Here is a 24,104-nt window from a genome sequence, read left to right as displayed (position 1 = left end):
TCTCTCAATGCATTTCAGGTTGCGTGGTTCCCCCTCCCCCGTCACTGCTTCCGGGTCTCTTGGATCGTATAGCGGTCCTTTCCAAGTGTAGCCGCAGGATGCTCCCCCTCCCCCTCCATCATGAGCTAGTCGATGATGTCATTCGAGGGGGTTCTGCATGCATTACGGACATGCCAAGCAGTGATTCCAGCGTCAATTCCCGGAAACGATCATTCACTATGTAACCCTTCCATCTCCTTCCTTTCCCTGCGGATAGAAAGCCTGCATGTGGCAGGGATTTTGGTTGTTGTATTTTAAAAAAACAAAACATACACACACATTTGAATTTCGATAAAGGAGGGCTGGCTCTCCGGACGTTCTGTGAAAGTGTGCGATATGTGCTAATTTTCTAGAACCGCTCCTAAAATCTGAAGGTGGGAAGGAGGCACAGAAAATCACCCACATATGATGCTGACCTGCTCAAGGCATGACTGGGGAACCTACCGCCCTTCAGACGTTGTTGGAGTCCAACTCACATCATCATAGAATCATAGAATTGGATGGGACCCTAAGGGTCATCTAGTCCAACCCCCTGCAATGCAAGAATTTCAACTAGCTCATACATGACAGAGGGACATCCAACCTCTGCTTAAAAACCTCCATGGATGGAGAATCCACAACCTCACATGGAAGTCTGTTCCACTGTCAAACAGCTCTTACCGTCATAAAGTTCTTCCTAGTGTTCAGTCAGTATCTCCCTTCTTGTAACTTGAATTCATTGGTTCCGGTCACAACATCCAGAGCAGGGGAAAACAATATTGCACCATCTATCATATGGTAGCCCTTTAAATAAACAGTGGTACCTTGAGTTCAGGTTAGACATGCTTCAGGTTACAGACTCCGCTAACCCAGAAATAGTACCTCAGGTTAAGAACTTTGCTTCAGGATGAGAACAGAAATCGTGCTCCGGCGGCGCGGCAGCAGTGGGAGGCCCCATTAGCTAAAGTGGTGCTTCAGGTTAAGAACAGTTTCAGGTTAAGAACGGACCTCCGGAATGAATTAAGTACTTAACCCAAGGTACCACTGTATGAAGATGGCTACCATATCTCCACTCACTCTCCTCTGGCCAGGGAAGACGAGAGTTGAAGTACACCACCACCACAGGGCCAGAGGTTTCCATCCCTCTGAGAGTGCACAGTAGGAAGAGCATTGTGGTTCGTTTTGGCTCCCATCCACATTCTTTCAGTTCTGCCTTACTACTCATGTGGTTCAAAGAGCTGCCCCTTCAATATTATTAAAGCAGCCAAACCTTCAATCAAATCCAGTGTACCTGTGCATCCTCTGCCCCATCTTGTCTGATGAAAGTGGCATTCAGATCCCGAATAGCTAACCTGGTTTGCATCTGCAACACTGGTAGATGTCGTAACCACACTATGACATTTTGTTTTGTGTCCCTGTGCTTGATTGACTAAGTCTTATGACTTCTTCACACATTACTCCTGAAAGATACACTTTCTCCTGGTGATGGAGAGGAGGGGATTCATATGAGAAATGAAACTTTTGGTGTTGATTTCAGAGAAAAGATGCACAAGCTTAAACATTGTTTCAAGAGTTCTGACCAAAATTTGTCAATGAAAGACTTTTGTAAACAGGCATTAGGAGCACAGGAAAGTTGCCTTTCCTGGGACAGACCAGCTGGCCATCCCTAGGTAGCAGGAGCAGTGATCAGGGAAGATGGGAGTTATAGTCCAACAACATCTGGAGACCCAAGGTTGAGAAAGGCTGGTCTACACTAACTTGAAGAAGCTCTCCTGGGTTCCAACCCAGAGGCTGTCCCTGGCCCACTTGGAAAGCTCCTGAGTTTCCGGTAGGTAGTCCTGACCAGCCAGGATGTTGGAGATTTGACCTGCGACCTTTTGCATGGAAAGCATTCCTCAAGGTTGGGGCAAATTCTGTGATGAAACCTAAATAAAGGCTAGCATGCTGTGTCCAACAGATTGTCACAAAATGATTTTTACTTTAAGTAAACCAGTTAGAGGTTTTCCTGATTATAATAGAAACAAATAGATAAATAGGCAGGCAGATGGATAGCCTGGATAGTCATTTTAGGATGAAGTAAGTTCAACAGGTAAGTACAAATGCTGTTCCCAACCTATTATGATTTTGGCTGTGCGGTTTATGGAGAATGAGCCTATCATTGAAAAAAACAAATTGACTTCAGTTTCTCTAAGATGACAAACAGCCATTGCTTCTTGGTCCCAGAATCCAACGGTGTGGCCTAATATTTGTAGCACCTGGGAGGAACTTTTCCAACCTACAGTCTCCTTCCTGGGCCTAAATCTACAAGTTGATCTCATGGATGCAACACCAGCTTTACACCCATCTCCCCCTTCTTGTGTAGCATCTTGCCTAACTACAAGATCTGGAGAACTTGAAAGCTTGTCACATTTTAGGGATATTTGGGACATTCCCAATAAAGATGTTGCCTAGCTGTGCATTTTGGAATTCTTTTCATAATTCAGCCTAATGCAGCTACTTTTGCTCTCTTTTCCATTGGTTGTGGACTTTCATGAGAGAATATTAATGCTGCTTCATGGTTGGTATGTTTGGAAGATGGAAGGTGCAGAGAAACAGTTTTATGGGAGTTTGAATCTGAACCGCTGGGTTTTTAGTTGGATGGCTTTCAAAGAGGATTAGACAGATTCATGGAAGAGAAGGCCAACTATTGCTACTAGCCACTACCTCCACAGTCAGACACATTGATACTTCTGAAAACCAGTTGCTGGGAAATGCAGGAGGGGAGAGGGCTCTTTTGCTCGGGTCCTGTTTGTGGACTTCCCACAGGCATCTGGTTGTCCATCATGAATACAGGATGCTGGACTAGATAGTCCACTAGCCTGATCCAGCAAACGCCTCTTATGTTCTTAGCTGGACTGTAAAAAGCCTGGGAGGCTGCAGGAATCCTACTGTTCCGGGAATCTGATGTGGAAACAGTGGGCGGTTTTAAACTTAATGGTTATGCCTGTACAATCACTTCTAGCTGTGCAATGTAACTTCTTCACACACACCCTAAATATGCTATTGGGTTTCTCCAACCCTCTGGAGCAGATTCAGGGACACAAAGTGAGAAAGAAATAAAATCCTGTAATGCTAACTCTGGGCTTTTCATTGCTTGGGGAAATGAGAAGTGCATTACTACACATAACAGGAATGAACAACACGCACTTTCAGTCATTTTATTTTCTTTAATACTGTACATGGTTTGCTTGTTTTTAAATGGCTTATTGCATGATCCAGGGAGTATCCTCCTAACTGGATTTAGAATTGCAGGGAAAGAACTGAGATTGCAAAGGAAGAAGGATTGAATGTGCTACTATTCCCACCTCAACAACCACACCCTAACCACAACTGCTGGCAGCAAAGGAGCATCAGGGACTTCTTACTCATGAGTAGGCTGATGACTCTGGGGCTGAAGATGTATGCTGCATCGTTGTTCTTCAACCCGAACCAAAGCTTTTTACACTGGTGCTCAAGGACTGGCGGATGGCTCCACCTCCTCCTCTGACAGTTCCTGGGGTTCTTCATTGGATATCAACCCAGAAAGCCCCTGAAAGGGATGCTCAGCATTGGAGTTAGGGGGCTTCCTTCTCCTCAAGATCTTTGAACCACAGGGTGCCACAGGCGTCAGTGTCTGGCCCTGGTCAGAGCTAGGCATGGCAGCTTACCACTGAATAGGTACGGACAGGAGGCTAAAATAAAGCAAATTCACATGCCTAGTTAAGCTGATGCAGCGAGCCTTGCTGTCTCTCTGTGAGGTGCACAGTTCACATAGACACTTCTGGAAAGGGATGTGTCATGTGGTTTGCTGGTTCCAGCTGAGCCAGTGGAAGAGTCTTGCCATCTCACCTCTTCTGTACATAATGCAGGCAGATAGAAATAATTTTTTATCAACCACAGAGCCCTCTGCTTTTGATTTATTTTGTAGTAATTTATTTATTTCACACATATGCCACCTTTATCTTCCAATGAAATCAAGGTTGTTTATGTCAGGAGCTTGTCCTACACTCGAGTAGGACCCTGGTAGAGACACATGCCCGACTGGCATGTTCTCTCCCTCCTGGTCGTTTGTTCAGGAGCTTCATAAGCTTTCTTCAGCCTGAACATCATAGCGACCGATGCCAACAGACACCGACACACTTAGGGATCCGCAAAGTCTTCGCAGCTTGCGTAACAGACCTCAGCAACTCAGCATTTTGGCTAATCTACTTTATTTACATATAAATACACACAGAGCTCTGCAACATGGCTCCCTCTCTCTCTAGCATCAGACAGCAAAGAGAAAAAGAACAAAGGACAATAGTCTCACTTCACGAAACACAGCAACACAAACAACCTGTCTCCATCACTTCCCACTCTGTGGAGTCAAAACATACACCGTCATGTGATAGACAACAATCCTATGACTGCAATCGTGGAGCAGGAATTCTAACAGTTTACACGGTTCTCCTTCTCCACATTTAATCCTCACAACAACCCTGAAAAGTAAGCTAGGCTGAGAGATGGTGACGGGCTCAAGGTCACCCAGTGAGCTTCATGGCTGAGTGGGGATCCAAACCCTGATCTCCAAAGTCATCATCCAACACAGTGTTTTACTGTGAACCAAGGAAGATATCAGACACTCTTGGAAGATATTTTCGGGATTAAGGAACCACTCATTTATATTCTGCCTTTTTGCTGCTTGACTGCATGACTTGACCACAGCTAGAGTTTACGTGGTGAAGGGGAACCTGCCTTATCTTTTATTCATGATATTTTCTCACATTTTCAAGAATGAGAAAAGGGGCATAACTGCCTTGTGATGATTATAATGGCTACCTCTGTATTTTCATCCCATATATTACAAGTCCTAAGCACTCACAATGACCTACATGATAAACTTCTGCTTCTGTCTGTAAACATACACATTCCTGAATAATTTATAGTTAAAAGTGCTTTTGAGCATCATTTCCCATATTTGGGACACAAGTGCACACACTCCTAACTGGATTTAAAATTGCAGGAAAAGAACTGGGACTGCAAAGGAAGAAGGATTGAATATGTCAATATTCCCATAAGTCCTCCATATATATTATTCAGTACCGTCTCATTCATTCCACTGTTTAAACTGAATGGCAGCTGAGCCTGACTTTCCATTCTATCCCTTTACGCTCAGTACTGAGTTATTTTTGAAACCCTGAAAATAAAACCTTTTATAGCTCAGTTGCTTTTCCAATTCATGACGGCCTCGGGTTTTCCATAAGATTTTCTCATTCATCCAAACAAGTATTCATTTGCTCTTGGCTGTGCATATCATTGCAACCTTTGCTGGAGAAACATGCAAAGGAAACATTTGTCATTTGGGCTCTCAGTTCCCACAATTTGTCTTCTTAATTCAGAAAGCAGTTGGCTCCATATGTTCCAGAGAAAATCTCCAAAAACTGTTATGAATAGGCTGAGAAAATTCAAGGCAGAGGACTCTAGCTTTGCAGAGAGGCGGGAAGTATTTGGACCATATGATGGTTTCAGAGCCAGTCTCATCCATGAATTTGAACAATGAAATCTTATTTGTATGAACATCTTTGTATAGCATTATTTGAATAAACATCTGCGTGTGTCTGGATGCAGAAATTGAGAAATAGAGGGGTTGAGCAGGGTAGGAGCTTTCTGTTGTTGGTTGAGAAGAACAGAACAGAGACTCCTCACCCCTAAACATGGGCTAAGATTTGTAGTTGTTGTGCACTTATTTCAAACAGCTTCGTCTGCAATTGAGTCTTGCCCATCTGTGGTTGTTCAGAAAGAGGATGATGATCCAAGTCTGATCAACCAACAGCCAGCCCTATCAATTGACAGAGTAAGGAAGCTGTCTCAGGTAGCAGTTATGGAGGAAAGGGGTTTTCAGCAGCCTCCCTCTGAACTCCCTAAAATAAGCTGTTACTCTCAGGTGTGGGGTAGGACGCTGTCCCATCACCAGTGCTGAAGTAAGATTCAGCTACTCATTTGTATGTGGAATTGGCTAGGGTGTCATCTTGTCCTTCTCTCCAGGTGGCAATGAACTGTGAGCAGGTCCTGGTTCAACCACTCTTTGCTGCTGAAGCAGTCATGGAGACTGGATTGCAGAGAAGAAGAACACAACTTCCCATTGCATTCTTCTCCAGTGTTCTACAAGAGAGGTGAACAGCCTCAAGCCACACCCATCCCTGGACCAGTCAAGGTTTTGTTTTGTTTTTTAAATCATCCAGATGCTTTGTTATCCCAGCTCCAATGGAGGAGAATCCTTGTATCAACTACTTAGAAGAGGTTTGGCATTTTTTGTCCTCTGATTTCAGTCTGAGCCTTTGATGACCTCTGCATGAATTCTGCTCCAGCTTGAGTGGTGGTGGGGAGCCTTGGCTTTTAATGTAAACTATTTCAAATTTCTCCTCCCATCTCTAGTAGGGTGTAGGATCTTTGATGCACTTACCTATGAGGCGGCCAAGGGGACTCTGTGAGTGTCCTTTCATTCTTCAAATAATATCACAGGAACATAGCAATGTGGGAAGGAAGGTGCTTTATACAGAATGAAACCATTGGTCTGTCTAGCTCAGTACTTTCTACACGGACTGGCAATGACTCTCCAGGGTTTCACATGGGGCTCTAACAGTGCTACCTGGAGATGCCAGGGATTGAATTTGGGCCCTTTTGCATGCAAGGAAGATGCTCTACCATTGAGCAACTGTTATGCAGAAGCAAACACACAGCTGCTTCTGCATAATACGAGAAACACTTCTCCTTGGATTAAAAAACTGAAGATGATTTTGGAAGGAAGGATGAGGTTTAAAAAGGTAACGAATCCTATTATTTCACCATTGCTCAGGATAGCGTAGGAAGAATTTGTAAAATATGTTTTCGCTTTTGTGGTTAAGACAATTGCTACTTCCACTGCTTCCATCCTACCTTTTAAAATTATTATTTTGCAACCGTATCACTGAGCACATTGGGGGGAAATTGCTTTGGAAAGTCTTTTTTTTTTTCCAGAATTGTGTTAAAACTCAACCAGCCATACTTCCTCATAACATTAAAACAATTTGGAGGAGATTAATTATTTTAAATGGCCTGCAAAACTTCAATGGAAATTACCCATAGCATTTCGTGCAATGCAAATCATACATAATTACATAGTATTATCTGGTTACTTACCACATAAACAGGAAAGTTAATTGCTTCTATCTGAAGCAGATAAATATGCAGCAGGCAGCTGCTGTACTGCTCACCCTTTTTACTATTTCACAGGATATGTTTACCTCACAATAAAATTCACTTCTTTTGTTCTTATGGTACCTTGAAATAGAAGTGGATGCCAAATGCAAAATAAGCATGCTAATGAGCAGAATTAAAAATATCCCAGTAACTATTAGATCAAAAAAAGCAAAAACTGAATAAAACTATTTAAAGAACAGATTTAATTTGGGGAGCTTATTCTATAAAAAGCGGGCCCAAAGTAGTCTGTATAATTCATACTGCTGTGGTCATCTGCTATCTGAGGTAAGCCAGGGTGGTGTAGTGGTTAGAGTGTTGGACTTAGGAGACCAGCGTTCAAATCTCCACTCACTCATGAAGTTCACTGGGTAACCCAGAGACAGTCACTACCTTTCAGCTTAACCCATGTCACAGGGTTGTTATAGGATAATATGGAGAGACAGGGCAAACACGTATGCCTCTTTGAACCTCTAGAGGAAATGTGGCGTATAAGCGCAATAATATTTAAACCTTTGAGAGCTCCTCAAACCTGCATCCTAATTATTGCAGCAAATAGGTTGATTTCCTGTTTTGAGTCATCATTTAATTTCAGAATCAAGAGAGATTTCCCCCTTGTGGACAGGTTGTATTTAATAAAGTCATGCTCAAGAGTAGACCCATTGAAATTATGGACATGAGTAAGGTCCATGCACTTGGAATCCTCTGCCCATTGGATACAGTCATAGAAGAAACAGATAAAACCCGTAAGACGAAGCCTGCTGGTCAGACCAAAGGCTCACCTATTCCAGCATCCTTTTCGCACAGTCACCAACCAGATACTTGGGAGAACCTCTCTAGTAGGACCTGAGAGCACAGCAGTCTTTCCACTTGTAATACCAGGAACTGGTATTCAGAGGCAAACCACCTCTGAATGTAAAGGTACTACAGCCAACATGGCTAGTAAGCATTGATACCTTTGTCCTTCATGAATTTGTCCAGTCCTCATTTAAAGCCACCCAAGTTGGTGGTCATCAGTACCTTTTGTGGGTTAAGCCAAATTCCACAGCTTAAGCCAAGTGTTGCTTGAGGAAGTTTGTTTTCTTTATCTCTCCTGAATCTTCCAATATTCCATCCAATTGGATGGTCCTGAGAGTGGGAGGGGAAACAACAACCCTGTCCACTTTCTACACAGCATGCACCATCATATACACCTCTGTCATGACCACTGGAAAATATAGCATCAGAGGTTAGAACACGGGGTCTATGGGCAGACCCACACCATACATTTAAAGCATAATCAACACTCATTTTAAAGCACATGGCTTTCCCCAAAGAATCATGGGAACTGTAGTTTGTAAAGAGCGCTAGGAATTGTAGTTCTGTGAAGAAAAATCTACCATCCCCATGATTCTTTGTGGGGAATCACATGCCTGAAATGTGTATTGAAGGTACTTAAATGTGTGGTGTGGACCTGCCCCATTTATTTGCTAACCGTGCCTAGTCCTCTAACTATACTGAGTGACATTTCATATTTATTTGTTTTTATCCTTGAGGGTAGTATATATTATCCCCATTCATCTTGAGAACAAGCTTATAAGCCCAACCTGAAGAGTCCGCGACCAGAAAGAGGAGGAGTATCAGGAAGAGTGGATTAAATTTAAGGATTAGGTAAAGGTAAAGGTACCCCTGCCCGTACGGGCCAGTCTTGACAGACTCTAGGGTTGTGCGCCCATCTCACTCAAGAGGCCGGGGGCCAGCGCTGTCCGAAGACACTTCCGGGTCACGTGGCCAGTGCGAGCCAGAGCCGCACACGGAAACACCGTTTACCTTCCCGCTAGTAAACGGTCCCTATTTATCTACTTGCACCCGGGAGTGCTTTCGAACTGCTAGGTTGGCAGGCGCTGGGACCGAACAACGGGAGCGCACCCCGCCGCGGGGATTCGAACTGCCGACCATGCGATCGGCAAGTCCTAGGTGCTGAGGTTTTACCCACAGCACCACCCGCGTTAAGTGATGAATTAATATGTTTAATTTCATAATGTGAAGATTTAAGGATGTTAATGTTCAAGTTAAATTTTATAAGAATTGTGATTTGGAAAAGTGTTAAAAGGATATGCAATGAAATTCAACCAAGGGGATGCAAGGAAGTCACTTAACAATGCTAATAAGTGTAATTTTAAATAAGGCTATGATTTATGTTTCTTTGTCTTATGTGTTTGTTTGTTTGTTTGTTTGTTTATAATAGTGTGAAAACCAATTTAAAAAAAATTGGAAAGAGAACAAGCTTATAAGGAAGGTGAGGCTGAGAGAGACTGAGTAGCCAAGGCGATGGACCATAGTTTAGTGATAATGCACACTGTTTTTTATGCAGGTTTTATCCCTGATATCTAAATAACTTGTGGCCCCTGAGAAGCAGGGTTCTCACCTGTGATGTAAAAGCATCAGGTAGGAAGTGATGGTGCAGACCCTTCTCTAAGCCCCTGAAGAGCCACTTCCAACTGGAGTCAACAGTACTAAGCTGGATAGATGAATGGTAGCTTCCTGTTCCTATGGTTATTCAGCAAACATGTGACCAAGTAGCAAATTCCATCCTGTCTGTGCCTGCCTCTCTGTCCACTATAGTTACGTAACTGGTTCTTATACAGGGAGAGAGATCTGAAAGTAGCCCTCTGGGATAACAAATGCTGGTGGCTTTGTTTTCCAAGAATTGCAGAAACCAGACTTTTCAGGTTTTTCTGCTGTCGTGATCACCACCACTCACAACTTGGATCCCTCTAAGGCAGCATTCCCCAACCTGGTGCCATGCTGGCTGCAGCTGATGGGAGTTGTAGTCCAAAACACCTGGAGGGCATAGGTTGGGGAATGTTGCTCTAAGGGGAGCAGAGTGAGTTGCATATGGTTGGAGGGGGTTCTTTTCAGGCAGTTTGCAGAGCTAAACCTGCTTAACTCAACAGTAGAAGTATGTTTACTTCCAGGCCATTCTGTGGGTACTCTTTTTTACAAACAGATTTGTTGGGGAAAGGGCTACAGTTGTTGTTTTTATATTTAAAAAAGAGGGGCATTAAGTTTCTAGGAAAATGTCTGTAATGTGTCTTTGCAAAGTTTCCACACACAAAAATGTATATAAAAGAAGATGGATCAGATACTTAATGTTCCATGATTTTAAATTAATGCTTCTTGGAAGTGTCCTGTTTGCATTTATGCTGCAATACCATACTAAATAATTTCACATTAAGCTTAAGTTAAACTCAGTTAACTCTGGTTTCCTAAAGCAAGGTCAGCAAAATATTGAATTTATTTCAAAGGAATTGCATATAACACAAGACTTTTTTGTGTTAATTGGCACTGTCTGTTCTACAGGCATATTGATCTTTTTATATATTTATTTGGCTTCCTTGATTGTGGCACATTGTCCTCTGGGTTATGCACCTTTACAGTCCAATCCTATACAAGCAGACTCAGAAGTAAGCCCACAGAATTTCATGGGATTCCCAGGAAAGCATGAATAGAATCACAGCCTTAATCAGTGGGAAGGTGCTGTGTGAATGAGCTTTCTTTGGGGCAGTAGTATGGCTGCAAATAGAGTTGGACCTAGGGTCTCTCCTTCCGCTTTGAGCAATGGCCCTCTCTATTCTGTGTGGCAGAATGCCGGGACCACAGTGAACTGCACAGCACAAAGCTTTGGAAAAACAGCAGCATCAAAATGAGGGCACCAGGCTGTGCTGAGAGCAGTATTCTGTAAACAGGCGCATCTGCATTGCAGTCTTGCTTAGCCCCAGTTAAAGCAGCAGCACAGCCCAAAGTAGGCTGGCAGATAAGTAGCACCTGCAAAAGGAAAGAGCAACTTCTTCTAGAAAGTCAACAATAGACTCAAAGCACCACTTGATGAGCTTTCGATGTTACTTAATCAGCCAGGACAAATGAAAGGTGATCCTATTATTTCAAGATGAGCATAGCGATGCAAAGCACTGCTTTATGTTGGTCCCAAGTGGCAGATGTAACGCAGCTGTGTCAGACTTACTGGACAGCACTTCTCCCAATTCTGCCTGAGACACTGTAACTTATACATGCTAGTGAATGAACTTTAACTAAGGCTGCAGTCCCAACTCCAATTACCTTGAATTCAAGGGGGAATCTGAGCAGAAACGGTTTGGCTCATGCTGTAAATTTAGCAAGTCTCTTACCTGGATTCCATAGCTGTCTTTGGCCCTAGCACACCCATTGATTTTGTTGGTTACATTACTATTGCACTTCCTTCTTATGCTCAGTGACTAAGGCTACGGCCCTATACAACTTAAACTTAGACTCATAGAATTGTAGAGTTGGAAGGGACCTGGAGGATCATCTAGTCCAGGGGTCAGCAAACTTTTTCAGCAGGGGGCTGGTCCACTGTCCCTCAGAACTTGTGGGAGGCCAGACTATATTTTGGGGAAAAAATAATGAATTAATTCCTATGCCCCACAAATAACCCGGAGATGCATTAAATAATAAAAGCACATATTCTACTCATGCAAAAACATGCTGATTCCTGGACTGTCTGCGGGCCGGATTGAGAAGGAGATTGGGCCGCATCCGGCCCCCGGGGCCTTAGTTTGTCTACTCATGATCTAGTCCAACCCCCTGCAATGCAGAAATATGCAGCTGTCCCATACAAGGATCGAGCCTGCAACCTTGGCGTTATGAGCACTATGCTGTAACCAAACCGTTAAATGATTTCCTTCTGAGTGCACAGGATTACTTAGAACAGTATGTCCCTGAATCCCTCCTCTTTGTCCTCACACAGAGGTTGCATTGGTTGGCCCTCACCAAAGGCCCAGGCCCAAGGAGGGCACAAAAATCAAACCTCTCCACTCTGGCTTAGAGTGGCTAGAAGCCAGCCTGCCCATCCACACACTGCCTGGACTGCCCTTCTGCTGCTCTGGTCATCTGGACAATGTTTTCAGGCTCCTCCAGGTGCCATGGTGGGGGAATCCAGTCACTGGTATGGGCCATAGCAACAGCTCTGTGGGGCCTCCTTCTCAGTTGGCCAGCAGTGCTATTAGAAGTGTGAGTGGACTCAGAGGGGAGAAAGAGGGAGAGAGTAATAAGAGTTGCCAGAGGAGGAAAAGGAAAGGAAAGGAAAGGAAAGACAGAAGCAGGAAGAATGGAAAGCAGTGAGTGGAAGGAAGGAGGAAGGCTGGGAGGCAGGTAGACAGACTGATAGAGGAGGAAAGGCAGAGCAGAGCAGACCCAATCTTGACGGCTGTGGACTTTAGACTCTCAAATTTCAGCGGTGCCCTGTGTGGTACTAAAATTCGGTGCCCCTGTCTCTCACGCTCCATTCGACAGCATTGTTACAGCGCCCCCTACAGCGTAGCACCCAGTGGTGCTGAACCAGTTGTACTGCCCTAAAACCATCTCTGCATGGAAGTCACTGGCAGAGTGCGAAAGGCAGCAAGAAGGAAACTTTTAGGGTATCTGGTCCTTGGTCTCCGATACATCTCATTGCCATGGGTGCAAGTGATGCCGCAGGGTGCCCATACAGCTCGTTGCCAAGGGCACAAGAGCTGAGGTACACCTCTGTCCCTGTAACAGCCTTGAAGGCATGTTCAGCTAAGAATCAGTGCCTTGTCCAAGTTCCCCTGGCGGAGTGGCGATTTGAACCTGGGTCTCAGCCCAACATCTAACCACCACCAGAGCAGATGCTCTATATAGCCAGAAGAAAGATCATTTGCAGTATTTCCCAAGGAAAATAGGGTAGGCAGGCAGGTGTGGAGTTGGCTGGGTTTGAATGGCATTGGTTTCAGCTCCACATAGAGCAGGTTCCTGCAGCAATCTTGCGCTACTGTCCGACTGAGAGATCACCCTGTCACCTCTCCCGCCTTCGTCATGCAAGGCGGGGCGGGGCGGGGCAAGGAGGGTCGTGGGCAGTGGCCAGGGGTGGGCGGGGCCTCGCCGCCTGCACCTGTCCGCGGGACGCCCGGAGCCCCGCCCTTTCTCCTTGGCTCCTCCGCAACGCGGTGGCCGGTCGGCCGGGCTGGGCTGTGTTTGCGCGCCGCGCCTGGGCGGGGGAAGCGAGTCCCTAGCCGCCGGGAAGGAGGATGGCCTGCCTGCTGGACTCGCAGCCCGTGGCCCGCTTCCAGCGCTGCTGCGGGCTCTTCCCGGCCTCCGAGGGAGGGGCGGAGCAGGCCGGCAAGGTGGGGAACGGCAGCCCCCTCCACCTGCCCGCGAGGGACGTCGCCAATGGGGGCAGCAGTCCGGCCAAGCAGCGCGCCCACCCTCCGGCCCCCGGCGCCGCCAGCAACGGCTGGAAGGTAAGAAAGTTACAAAGGGAGAGGAAGGGGTTAATTGAAACAGCGGCGGGGAGGGGGAGAGGAAAAGGTACCGGGGCTCAAGTTGTAGCCTCTGACCCAGAAGCGCGTCCTAGAGACAGATAAGGAGCTTGGCACGTTGGACGGAGGAAATGGCACCTCCTTGAATGCAGGTGAGTTGCGAGAGCGCGCGGAATGCTTGCTATCCCGAGGAAATGGACTCGTCTCAGTCTTGCGCAGGTTTCCCCTGTCCGGGTCTCTCGCCCCACGATCTCGCTCCTTTCCCCCCTCTGTTTCTCGCGGAGGCAGATGGATTTCCTGTTGTTCAAGTGAGGAAGGTTAAAGGAAGGAGGAAGGGAGGGGAAGAGGAAAGAACTGCAGCCCCCTTTCCTTGGCTCAGCAATAATTGAGTTGCAAGTATAGGACAACAGGGATAGCCGAAGATATCGTGCAGGACGCTTTTCATTTCAAGCCGAGCACTGCAGCCTTCGACCTCGGTTGTGCTGAGCTCGTGTTGACATGGCAGAGCACAGATATGGAAGGCAGACTCTGCAATATCACGGAACGACATTGTTGCAGAAGAATTTGGCAGTGTTATACCTACCTGACTTAACATCTAGCAAATTTCCTAGGCTGCTTTATTTTTCAGGTTAATTTTAAATGAAAGCAAATTGGGTGATTATAGGATAACCGCCGCCCCCCCCCCCCAGAGGACTAGTGGGTGATGAGATACTTGCTTCAGAATTTGTGAATGAGTTGACACTTTCCAAAGAGTTGCTGATGTGCATTCATTTAAAATAAAGTACAAAATCATGGTCTAGTGTGACAGAATTGAACTTGACCTTAGATAGGTAGGGTGATGTTATTTTCAGTGAGAAACTAGGTGAAGAATTGGACTTCACCCTTCAATAAAACTGAAAATGTGAACATTGTATTCCTTCCTGCTCCCAGAACTGATTAACTTCTATGATGTCAGAAGAAAATTATAATAAACCTCAGATATTGTGACATCATAAACCTATTGGCTTGGATCAAAAGATGTTAACTTAAAAGGAATTCCTCCAATTTAGCCCTTACCCCAGATTGTTTAAAGGTTCTGTTGATCCCAAAGCAATAGTTTTTTGGGGGATCACAGGTGGTTATATGGAAGAGTAAAGAATGGGAAACTTTCCTGTTGTACAGTTCCTTAAGTAACCTTCGTATCCTAGCCATTGATTTCCTTTGTACCACCAGACTGGAATGATTCTGTACTAACACAAGCAGGAACTTGATAAGGTAATGTTGGCTTACTCTTTGAAACGGTAACGCTTCCCTTGAGCATGGCAAGGCTGCTTAAGTGTTAAGAGATCTTCCCCCCTCACAATATTATGTCACAGAATTCCATGGAGACCATTGTGCACAAACAGAAACAATACTACTCTGTGATAATAGCTATTATGATGTGCCCAAACTTAACTCTGTTGAAAAGAGACACAAACTAATTAATTCTGATTGTGTGGGCACTGATGGACCAAGATACACCTGCTAAAGAGGGTGTATGTGTGACTTTTATGAAATACTTCACTATTCAGGTGGACCTAGTAATATGTGACCACTTCAATTTGTTTATCCTCTTGTCTCAAAAGGCTGGAGGTCTCTGAGCAGGGATCTATCACGTAAATGTTCCAAAAGTCTCTTCCCTTTGTATTCTGTCCTCCCATGCTCAATTTATTATCTTATTTGTTTCCAGCTTATTGCTTCTGCACTTTACAGGGCAGTCCTACATACATGTTTCCTTGGAATCAAGTCCTATTATGATCCAAGGACTTATTCCCACAAAAGTGCTTCTAGGGCTGCAGCTTTAATTTTTCTTTCTTGTGCTATTGTTGTTCCTTCTTAGGAACACAGGAACTTGTCTCATGCCAAGTGCAGCTCTTCAGTGTCCTAACGGACAACATTCTGAGCCCTATCTAGAGATAATTATATTATTATTATTATTATTATTATTATTATTATTATTATTATTTTATAATAAACCAACTACTCAACCAACTACTTTCCTCCTGAACTGAGTTCATTTTCCTCCCCCCCCCCTTCTTTTGCTCCATAGCTTTCCCATTTTTTCCTTTCAGATCCTCTCCAATCCAATCCAAGCAAGCCGGTCTTTATTCTGATGTGAAAAACCCTTGCGTCAATAGTTATAGTCGCAACTGTCATACTATTTGAATGTAAGAAGTAATGTAATCTAGTTGCACTGTAACGCTTTACTTATCTGATGTTTGAAGAAGATTAATCTGTCTCCGTGCCCGCTGCTGAATTAGCTTTAATGAATGGCTCCAATGGTCATCTCCTAGCAAAATGCCAAACTATGGTATTTTCCTGTTTCACACATAATGGCAAACTATGATTTGCCACAAAAAACTAACTATGGGAGAGCACAACAGGGACAGGGAAAGCACAGCAGTAACAGCAACTCAGCTGTTATTGGAAGTGACTTGTTTGTTTAAATTTATATTCACTCTGAGGGAGGAAATATGAGTTTTCAGGTTAGGCTTTGATGAGATTCTTGCATAATATTTATCCCCCTGTGCCTAGATTGGAATTTTCTTGATATGTTTAACGAATGATTTTGGCTATACGACCTACAGCCGGGTTTCCCTGCCTCTGGCTATTTTTTGGACTACAGTTCCCATCTTCCCTGACCACTGTTCCTGCTAGCTGAGGACAATGGGAGCTGTAGCCCCAAAACAGCTGGAGACCCAAGTTTGGGAAACCTTTGTCTACAGCCAGGATGGGGACTCTATGGCCCTTCAGATGGCAGTGGTCTGCAACTCTCATCCCTGACCATGTCAGCTGGGGCTTAGGAGAGTTGGCATCCAACAACACTGGGAGGGTGAAAGGTTCTTCATTCACACTCTAGTGGGATAAATGAGCTTTTTCATATTCAGAATAATGGGAACAATAAAAAAACTTCTTTCCACCTTAAAGATCTCCATTGCCTTGCTCTTTCCTACCATTCCACTTACTCTGTCCTTCACATGTGCTTTTTAAATATATAACACGCATACTATATACTGGTGTGCAGATTTTGTTTCTCCCCCACCCGTTCTCTAAGATGCTTTTCTTCCCCCCTTCCCTCAATCAACACATTAGCTTAGATCTATGCAGAGCAGCTCCAAAGAGCAAATTTCTAACACAGGTATGGAGAACCTTTGGCCCTCCAGGTGTTATTGAGCTGCATCTCCCATCAGCCCCCGCAAGCATGGCCAGTGGCCAGGGATGATGGTAACTGTACATCTGGAGGGCCAACGGTTCCCCATGAAAAAGATGGGGAGTCACTTAATTTCTCTTTTAGGAAAGCCAGGCACTCACATCTGAATGCTGTGGTTCATGGAGAAAGTTTGGGCCCTGTCAAAAGGAGGTGGGGAATAATTCTACCCTTCCTTCCTCTGGTGTGACAAGCAGCTGATTGGAAGAATCCAATTCTGTTTCTTCTCCATGCCTGGTTCCTTTCTGGTGCTGGGCTTTGGGTTTGGACAATTGACTTAAGAAATGATGGTTCAACTCTCTCCCTTTTGAGGTTATAGTTAGATAGATATAATTATGGATAGATGCATGAAAGTGATTGTGTCTGCCACTGTTACATCTAGTTTGGCCTCCAGAAAGGTAGTTCTCCACTTAAAATCTAGCAAGATCTCGTATAGGGTCTGCTTATGTTATGGGAAACTGGTGTTGCCTTGTAGGTGTCTTAAGACCCTAGCTGCCACTTTTACATGATTTCAAAATCATTAAATCTGCAAGGTATGCTAAAATCCTACTTGCCTTCAGCTCTGCACCATTTGGTAACTGCACAGCAGAGCTAATGTATTTCAAATCCTGGAGGCCATAATATCTTTGGAGGTCTTTAAGCAGAGGCTTGACAACCATATGTCAGGAGTGCTCTGATGGTGTTTCCTGCTTGGCAGGGGGTTGGACTCGATGGCCCTTGTGGTCTCTTCCAACTCTATGATTCTATGATTCTATGATCTGAAAGACTCTTAATTTTGGATTGCATTGCCTTCAGCATTTTACAGAACAATATTAATTTGGCACACAAATTATAGTTAATTTAAAAAATAAGCCTGACTAAGTAGAGTCAGGATTGGCTATTGTGCATTGTGTGGGTCTGATTACGAGTAACACTCAAATTCTAATCCCAAATCTGAAAACACCTATTTACTTGCCTTCGGCAACTCATTTTTCTACATAAAGTAGGGGTGATGGCTACATTAGAGTAGGTGAGCTTAATTTATTAATGTTGTACAACCCTTTGAAGATACAAAGCTCTAAATGAATGCTGAGGATTAGTATTGTTGAATCATGTTCCTCACTTGGGTATTAAACTATAGAAACTCAATACAATATTGCAATTCTTGTGCTGGTGAAAGCAAAGGAGGAGGAGCAGGTTTGAAGTTTTATGGCATTATGTTTATTGCTGAAAGCAGAACAGGTAGGGGTATTTGTGTAGAAATGCATGTGTTCATGAAGAAAAAATCTGGTTTACAACCACACGTTATAATTTTCTGCTTTAGATGAAGGCTGAGCCAGATCTGATAAACTGATGCAGCAGAATTTTGTGGCACACAGACTTTCCTAAATGGAAGGCATTTTTGAATGCTCCGTGGTGACAAATAGTCCCTGTGCATTGAAAACTAACATGTCTTTTGAAAATTATTCTTGAAATTACTGTCCCTCCCACATCTGGAGCTGAGCTCAACTGAATACTGTTTGTAACTAGATCATGTGTTTAATACTTCATAAGGGAAATTTAATAATTTAAGACACTTGCATCCTTCAGTAATGTATAACCATTTTTAGATTGCTATGGGAGTCTCACAAAGAATTTAGATTTAAACATCCATGTAGCATCTCTGGAAAAATACAGGGATGGTGAGTTTAGACATGTCTGCTGCCTAGAACCTGAACAGAGCCTTGAATGCACACATTTTTCATTCTTGTGGGAGACTTGTGCCATTGAGAGTGCCTACAGTCTTGTTTTCACATCACTTTTCAAGGGAACAGGTTGTGAAATATACAGGTAATGGTCCCATCTACACTGCCACAGCCTCTTAGGAAGAAAGACAATCGATTCACAATTGTTGTAATATCCAGTGACAGCTGGAGGTAAGCTTGCAAGTTGCAGGTATCTAGATGCAGCCCAGGGTACAGTGTGTGGCTCTTTGCCCATCAGAGATTTAAGCTTCTCTCAAAGTCTTGTTGTAGCTGGTCCAGGATAATGTTACAAGATAACTCATGTGCATCACAATAGGAGAGCATTCCCTACATGCTTCTTGGAGTAAGAAAACAGAAAGGCTTAATTGCTGCCAATGATGGCAAGGTGCTTATATCTGGAGGCTATTCACAGAAGTCTTTAAAAACTTGTTGCCAACACAGCTGCCCTGCTCTTTAGCTGTTTTCCCTTCACCTTTATCTTAACCACACACAACTCCTCTTGTCCCTAGGTTCTGTGGGATTTCCCCACAGCCTATTGTTTTTCATCTCTCTCCTTTTTTGCACCGCTTCTCATCCTCCTATATTTTCCATCTGTCCTTTCATCATGTCATACTTCTGTATCCAGGTCGTCTCTGACCATTGTTGAGCTTCCTGCCCAATGTTCTTTGTAAACTGCTTAGAGGTGTTTTATGCTAGTAAGTGGTGTGCATTTTTAAAAAATGTACACATTTTGTTTTTATTTATTGCAGTATTTCATCCTGCCCTTTCTGCAAGCAACCTAGGATGGTATACTGTACATAATTTCCCACATTTTGCCCTCAAAATGTTCTTACCCTGGTAGGTAGAGAGATGAGGGAGAAATTCACTTTGCTTTTAAAGGCAAACCAACCCAATTTTCACCAACAATACATGAACCAACTATTTGCAAACAATGCATGAACCAAAGCGCAATCATCTTTCAAAATTTGCACTACTCTGAATTTTGCAGTGCAGTGTTCCCACCAAGCAGTGTGTTCAAAAATACATATTCCACACTAAAGTGTGCATGAAATGAAAACAATATTCAAAAATGCATTGTATTGGGGGAAATTGCCTTGCAAAAATGTGCATATTAGGCTAAACTGCATTAAAAAATGTTTATTTTGAGAAATTCACACTTAAATGCTGACGAATTTTCAAGAGGACTTTAAAAAAATCACAAACTGATGTGAAAATGTAAAGAACTGAACTTAAGAATGGAAAACAGAGAAACTAAGAGAGATCAAAATTGTCCGTTTCACCTATTCCTAGTGGTAGACTTTGCTGAGAGAAGAATGCATTAAAGTCACACACTGAGCTTTGTGGCTGAATGAGATTTGAGCAGCCACCATACCAGACTGGCTGGCAGTTTGCTGCTCCCAGGGCACTGTTTCCATTTAGCTTTACACTTTCTGTCGGCAACCTTCCTCCATGGAAAGCTGCCTTTATACTGAATCAGACCATTGGTCCATCTAGCGCAGTATTGTCTACACTGACTGCTAGTGGCTCTCCAGGCTTTCAGGCAGGGATCTATCCTCAGTTGGTTAGACCATGGTGCTGATAACGCCAAGGTTGCAGGTTCGATCCCAGTCCTACCTCCAGTGCTTGGAGTTTTTGGAGTATACAATCATGATGGCTGGGACTGAAGACACATGGTTAGCGGACGCTGCTTCAGACCACCGTACAAAAAGGAGAGACCTTATGAAACAAGCTGCTGTTGCTACTCACTTTGTTGTTGTTCAGGCTGCTTATCCAGTCTGACCTCAGAGTTCAGTTCAGATGAATTTACCACTGTTGAAGTCGTGCCCCAAAAGTGTCTCCAGTCTATTTGCTTATTCCATTTCATTGTGTAAAATAACTTGTTGTGTAAATATTATGCGTGGAAATGAACACTGTGATGAAGTGGTGCTGTTGCCTGGAATGAAAAGGAAGTATTAAAAATGGAGTTGCCTTGAAGGAAATTACTCTGAAAATCAAGCAGGAAGAAAATATCATTAACGCCAATTAAGTTATGTGGTTCAAACTTCCTCACACAATGCATTTCATAACTATGAATTTGTTTTGTTTCTGGCTGGACAGCTTCTCCCCCCCCCCCCCAATTTTCATCAGATTTGCATAGCTTGTTCACTTAAATAAAATTGAGGCAACCCATCCATGAGGCAAGGAGAGGTGACTGCCTCAGGTGGAAGGATTCACAGGAACAGCAAATCTGGCCTTCAAGGAATCCATCTCTTGCTGCCGCTCTTGTGGTGGCAGCTATGGCTGTGGCATGCTTCTTGGAGACTAGATCTGTCTCCTCCCATTCAACACCTTCCCCACAATGACGCCTCTACCTGGTGGCTTCTTGGTGAATAGGAGGCTCTACTGGTCTCATCGCACCCTTTGGGAGGAAATGGTGGGAGCTCCTGGGCTCTGCACCCACTGGGTGTGATTCAGAGTGGGCCCCTTCCCACGATGGCCTTTGGTTCCCACTTCAACCATTGGGTAAGGTTGATTTGGGTGCCCCCTGTTCTCACTGTAGATCTTTATTCCCTCCTTCCATGTTCCTGACATAAATCTTCACTCACACCTTCTTCCTTGATGGGGAAGTCACCATTTTGTGGTTCCTATCTGATGTCTTTCTTATCTTGGCCTATATAATGTTTATGTTTGTTTGTTATTGTTTTATATTATCCTCAGCAGGATAAGTGTTTCATTGATTGTTGATGGCTATATTCGAAAGCTGGGATGTGGGTGGCTCTGTGGGTTAAACCACAGAGCCTAGGACTTGCCCATCAGAAGGTCGGCGGTTCGAATCCCCATGATGGGGTGAGCTTCTGTTGCTCGGTCCCTGCTCCTGCCAACCTAGCAGTTTGAAAGCACATCAAAGTGCAAGTAGATAAATAGGTACCGCTCTGGCGGGAAGGTAAACAGCGTTTCTGTGCGCTGCTCTGGTTCACCAGAAGCGGCTTAGTCATGCTGGCCGCATGACCCGGAAGCTGTACGCCGGCTCCCTTGGCCAATAAAGCAAGATGAGTGCCGCAATCCCAGAGTCCTCTGCGACTGGACCTAATGGTCAGGGGTCCCTTTACCTTTTATATCGATTTTTAAATCTTGTATCCTGGAGTCTTTTGTCCGGTGACAAATAGATCTAGTGACGATGAAAAATGAAAAGCATCACGTCTAGCTTGGTATTGAGAACCCAAGAACTGGCTTCCTGTCCTGGGCCAGAATTCCACCCAATCTGGTTTCCTGTCTTCAAAAGTGCCTGGCCACATGCCCTGCAAAACTTGCAAGAATGCTACTTTTTGTACTGGCAACTTTGCCCCTCTTTATAGTGCCTTGGGGAGGCAAGGATGTCAGTGAGCAAAAGCTCAGTCTGCTGTCTCAGTCACTGAGAGTAAGATGTCTGCATCTGCTTTTGCAACTATCCATGCCACCTTAGAAAGGTGTCCCTCGTCCTTTGAGAGCAGTTGGCTGTTTGGGAAGGCATATGCCTTAGTGGAGGTTTTCCTTTTGTTTTCCAACCAACAGCTCCCCCTCCCTCCCAATACGAGAAGCAAAGGAAAACTCAAAGGAAATGCTGTATCCTGTCCTCTGCCCCCACTGCCTGCACACATCAACACTCACATAAGAATTTTGGTGATTTGTGGGTGCTAGTGGTATTCTCAGACTAGAAAAACGCTTTTCTGTTGAGAAGATAAATACTGGTTGCATGTGTCTTGTCCAGGGAAGAAGATTTTCATTGTGTGCCATTCACTGTGAGATAGTAACATTTGGATAATATTGCAAACGAAATGAAATGAAGATTGAGGGTTTTTTTAAAAAAAACCTCAGCCCTATAAGTTTTTGTTCTGATCACAGGGAGAAATTGAATTATGGTGTCTTGGTTCTCCTCCTTGTTATGTATTCCGAACAATACCTTATCATCATGGTATCTTGTACAACATGGATTTGATCATTATTTGCTTATCATTTAGTTGGTTTTAGCTTAGGAGCAAATAAAAAGCAGACTGTTACTTCTTGAGCTATGATAGGCTTTTAATTTTTTTGGTGCATTACCAGCTTTGTTTGTTTTGCATGATATAATAGATTAATGTGGGTTAAAAGACACTTTTAACAAATTAAATTTTTAAAAAACGTCAGTTAGGCAGGAAATGCATTGCACCCGTGTGTTAAAACATGAGGACCCAAATGTCACATGCAAAGAGATCATTTGAATAACAAATTAGTTTATGGAGGGCTGTTAGAGTAGCAAAGTAACATTGGTTTCTCTTCAGCAAAACATATTAACCTTTACAAAACAATTTCTCTTAGGACTGTTCACAAGAATACGTTGTAAAGAATTATTTCTACTACTACCTGTTCAGGATTTCCGCTGCAATGGGTCAAGAGGTTTTCTACATCACATTCCTCCCATTCAGTTACTGGAGCATTAACCCCTATGTTGCCAGAAGGCTGATACTTATGTGGTCTGTAAGTATTGCTCGGATTATTACTATATATGTGCAAGTTGTTGTAACATTATCAGCTGTTTTTTCTCCAGCTTTCTGGTTGCCAATCAAGCTGTATAACTTTTGACATTTCTAGCAACGAAAGATCTAGGGACACCCTAAAGACTAACAGATTTTAAGCTTTCATTGACTAGACTCTACTTCATCTTGGATCTAAAGGGAATGGATTCTAGTCAATAAAAATGCCTCAAACCATAATAAAACTGGTTGGTCTTTAAGATACCACAATACATGCTTTTGTTCTGACTGCAGCATAATAGCATGTCCACCACTCTAGAAACAGAAAGGATGAAAGTGTGCCTTCTAAAAAGGTAACATTAAAAAAGAGTACTTATTTTATAGGTTGAGCTTGATTTATATGCAATTTTAATTTTTGTATTAAATTCATTTTTTCAAAAAGTTTCGCCTGAAGTTCAAAGTTCTTGTCCCCAGTTTGGAATGTACAAGGGTCACACTTTACACAACTGGTATTGCATCCAGTTGGTGGTTGATTCCTAGCATGTGTTCATACTGTTTTGGGATACACCAGGATAAAAATTTAGCAAACATAACAGTTTGCTCTTGCAGTATTTGAAAATCTGTGTGCGGGGTTTTTTTGGGGGGGGGGTTGTTTGCACAGTTGTGACAGAAATCCTTAAGTTCAACATTGTTTGGTATCAAGTAGTGCAAAATTAGTCAGTGGCACTTATTTCACTGATTTTTGAATCAGCCCTATACAAGATGTCATTCTATAGTTTTAATATATTACTTTGAAGCCGTAAAAAAGAAACATGGCACCAACCAATCCAACACTTTCAACTCCAACCCAAAGATTCCATTGTGAAGTGGATGCAAGAATCTGTACAGGCATTCTTGCACCAGCACTGAATAGCCTTTTGAGAAAAGGTAGAGCTTACCTTCATTGATATTCAACCCCCAATAGTGTGTGTCCAATGTCTCTGCAGGAGATGGTTGGTTGGTGAGCTCTGTTGAAGGCGACAGCCCTAGCCGCCAACTGAACTTTGCACACCCACACCTGATAGACACCTGAGCAGATAAATTGTGTGCATTGGCAGCCTCTTTTGCGCTGTGTCGAAGCCAGCAGGGAATACTTGGCAAG

General features: G+C 43.6%; 1 protein-coding gene across 1 annotated transcript in view; it reads left to right on the top strand.

Moving 5' to 3' along the window:
- The first annotated feature begins 13,148 nt into the window (after window positions 1–13,148).
- SGPP2 (sphingosine-1-phosphate phosphatase 2) overlaps window positions 13,149–24,104 on the top strand; it is a 31,454-nt gene continuing 20,498 nt past the window's right edge. The window contains exons 1-2 of the mRNA XM_083442914.1: window positions 13,149–13,526; window positions 22,809–22,967. Coding sequence (XP_083299040.1) covers window positions 13,314–13,526; window positions 22,809–22,967 — 372 coding nt within the window. The 5' untranslated portion in view covers window positions 13,149–13,313. The remainder of the gene's footprint in view (window positions 13,527–22,808; window positions 22,968–24,104) is intronic.

The sequence above is a fragment of the Podarcis tiliguerta genome (genome assembly GCF_965153285.1).
Source record: "Podarcis tiliguerta genome assembly, chromosome: 5".
Lineage (NCBI taxonomy): Eukaryota > Metazoa > Chordata > Lepidosauria > Squamata > Lacertidae > Podarcis > Podarcis tiliguerta.
The sequence above is the reverse complement of the archived record's forward strand: the minus strand, read 5'-3'. Positions and strand labels throughout refer to the sequence as shown.